This window comes from Pygocentrus nattereri, chromosome 7, assembly GCF_015220715.1.
Source record: "Pygocentrus nattereri isolate fPygNat1 chromosome 7, fPygNat1.pri, whole genome shotgun sequence".
Taxonomy (NCBI): Eukaryota; Metazoa; Chordata; class Actinopteri; order Characiformes; family Serrasalmidae; genus Pygocentrus; species Pygocentrus nattereri.
In genome coordinates this window covers 46,877,968-46,880,679 of record NC_051217.1, presented here as the reverse complement: position 1 = coordinate 46,880,679, position 2,712 = coordinate 46,877,968, and the positions used below count along the sequence as shown (strand labels likewise).

Sequence of the window (2,712 nt, the reverse complement as noted above, 5' to 3'; positions counted from 1 at the left end):
GGGCAGTAAAGCCCCGAGTGCGCGCGCAGCACGCTCTCTCTCTCTCTTTCCGTGGCTCGCGCTCTCCGGTGTGAAGCTCGTGCAGCTCCGCGTTCCCGCAGCACAATGGAGCAGAAAAGCAGCTGACGACACGCGACCCCTCCAGACCACCTTCTTCACAGCCTCTCCGGTCCGCGCGCGCTCCCGCCCGGCTCCTCCGCCTCAGCGAGCCGCCGTTTATCACTCTTATTTCGCACGCACGCGCTCACGTGAGACCGACCTACCGACCGTCCGCGCGCGCCGAACGTCCAGGATGAAGTACGTCATTGGCATCGGCGGGTGAGTGTGAGAAAGAGGAAGAGGAGCACGTGGAGCTCAGCTCGCGCGCTTCCCATTCATCTTACCATCAGCATGTCGCTGAATGCGCCTTATTAACGCTTATTAACACTTTATAAACATGATGCGTTTCATGTGATCGTCCGCGCGCAGCCTGGATGTTTTAGACTGATAACAGCGACCTCTCTGACCTCAGCACGCAGTGCATCAAAGAGAAGTTTCAGACTCATTTAAATATTATAACTCATATAAATCATCACCAGCTCCGGCATTCTGCGAATTTGGTGCGACAATAGCGTTACAGACGGTTAATAACGCGGTTATAAAGCTTCTTTACAAATGTTTGGCTTATTACACAGATATAACATCACCAGTACTGACCCGTGGCTTATTACACAGATATAACAGACTCTGCAGTGAACTTTGTGCGTTGTTGTTTAGAAACATGTGCTTGTAAATGTGTTATAAACATCCATTATTGTGTCTGTAGATGGTGTTGTAAACGTATTGAATGTTATAGTCAGTTTGCGTAAGAAAAGTCAATAGCAGTAAAGATGATAATAATAATAGTAAGAAGAATATTAAGAATAATGTCTCTCACAGAAGTTAAAGCAGTGAAATAGGAAGAAATAAAAGTGGCCTTTTTACTAACCGACCCAGATTAAACTATAAAAGTAAAAATAATTACATTTAAAAAGCACTAAAAATAACGTGCAGCACTACAACACACACACACACATATATACACACAAACACACATATATACACACATACACACACACATACACACACATGTATACACACAAACACACACATATATACACACACACACACACACACACACTTTCTAAGCCGCTTATCCTCCTGAGTCGTGGGGGTGCTGGAGCCTATCCCAGCTGTCATTGGGTGGAAGGCAGGAAACACCCTGGACAGGTCGCCAGTCCATCGCAGACAGACAGACAGACAGATTCACACCAAGGGGCAGTTTAACACGTCCAGTTGGCCTGACTGCAGGTCTTTAGACTGTGGGGGAAACCGGAGAACCCGGAGGAACCCCACACAGACACAGGGAGAACATGCAGACTCCACACAGAGAGACCCCTGGTCACCCGGCCGGGGAATCAAACCCAGACCCTCCTCGCTGTGAGGCGACAGCGCCACCCACCACGCCAAAAAACAATATTTGTAATTTGTTTTGTAAAAAATGTTGTAAGCTTGTTTTGTGTTTGATGGCCTGTGTGTAAAATAAAGGGGGTATTTTATATATTAATACATATTAATATTAATATTAATGCGTGGTTGATCATAAGAGGGAACGAGCGGAAGGCCTGACGGGCCTCGCCGTGACTCTGTCCTGGACTTTGTTCCAGGTATGAAATGTGATTCCGTGTTCTGATGCTGCAGTATGTAAATTATGATTATGCTAATGAGGCGTTCTGTGTGTCTCAGTGTGACTAACGGGGGTAAGACCACCCTGACTGACAAGCTGTACCAAGCGCTGCCCAACTGCTGCGTGGTGCACCAGGATAACTTCTTCAAGGTGAGTGCTGAGGACGCGTGTGTGTGTGTGTGTGTGTGTGTGTGTGTGTTAGGGAGGGTCTCCAGGTAGCATGTCAGCATTAAGGGTGCACAGATTTCACTCTTAAAAACGGTGGTCCTTCAAGGGTTCTTTAGTAAAGACGAGGGTTCTCTGCATGCTGAAATGGTTCTTCAGACTGACAGAGAATGTGTTGTATATGGTTCTGTACAGCACCCAAAAGGGTTCTGCTATTGTTATTGTCTCAAGCCTTTACACCAATTAAACTGTCTTATGTTTGGTGAAATGGTTCCTCAGGTCGATGGAGAACATGTTCTACATGGTTGTATTTAGAACTTTTTTGAAAGTGGTTCTGCTATTGTTATGACGTCTAGCTTCTTACAGTAGCAGAACCCTTTATGGAACCCTACCCTACACAGCGCATTCTCCAGTTTTGCCAGTCAGGCATGAAAGAGTATATATAGAGCCCATGGTTCTACTGTATGGTTCTATATAACACCAACATTGGTTCCATTTAACTGCCAGATATTGACTGTGTTCATAATAGTGGAACCTTTTTTGTCATGATATAGAACCATAAACACCACGTTCTTCATCAGTCTGAAGAACATTTTCACCATTCAAGCCGAGTAGAGCAACAGCAGAACCCTTTTTGGTGCTGTATAGAACCGTTATTCATCTTCCCGAAGAACCATTTCAGCATGCAGAGAACGGTTTAAGCATGCACATGGTTTGTTGGGTGTTGCTGGTTCTAGATAGAGCCATTGTCTTTCCCGAGGAACCCTTGATCCATCTTCTTCACGAGCGTACAGTGCAGAACAGTCAGTAAAGGCTGCCGTATAACCAGTGAATCTGGGCTG

At 45.9% G+C, this 2,712-nt stretch overlaps 1 protein-coding gene across 2 annotated transcripts in view; it reads left to right on the top strand.

Moving 5' to 3' along the window:
- mibp2 (muscle-specific beta 1 integrin binding protein 2) overlaps positions 1 to 2,712 on the top strand; it is an 8,509-nt gene continuing 5,797 nt past the window's right edge. Inside the window, exons 1-2 of one of the 2 annotated variants that reach the window (XM_017684811.2) lie at positions 1 to 318; positions 1,765 to 1,855. In XM_017684811.2, coding sequence (XP_017540300.1) covers positions 293 to 318; positions 1,765 to 1,855 — 117 coding nt within the window. In that variant the 5' untranslated portion in view covers positions 1 to 292. Of the gene's footprint in view, positions 319 to 1,764; positions 1,856 to 2,712 lie in introns of those variants that run through there. The other variant, XM_017684812.2, reaches the window with a different exon arrangement.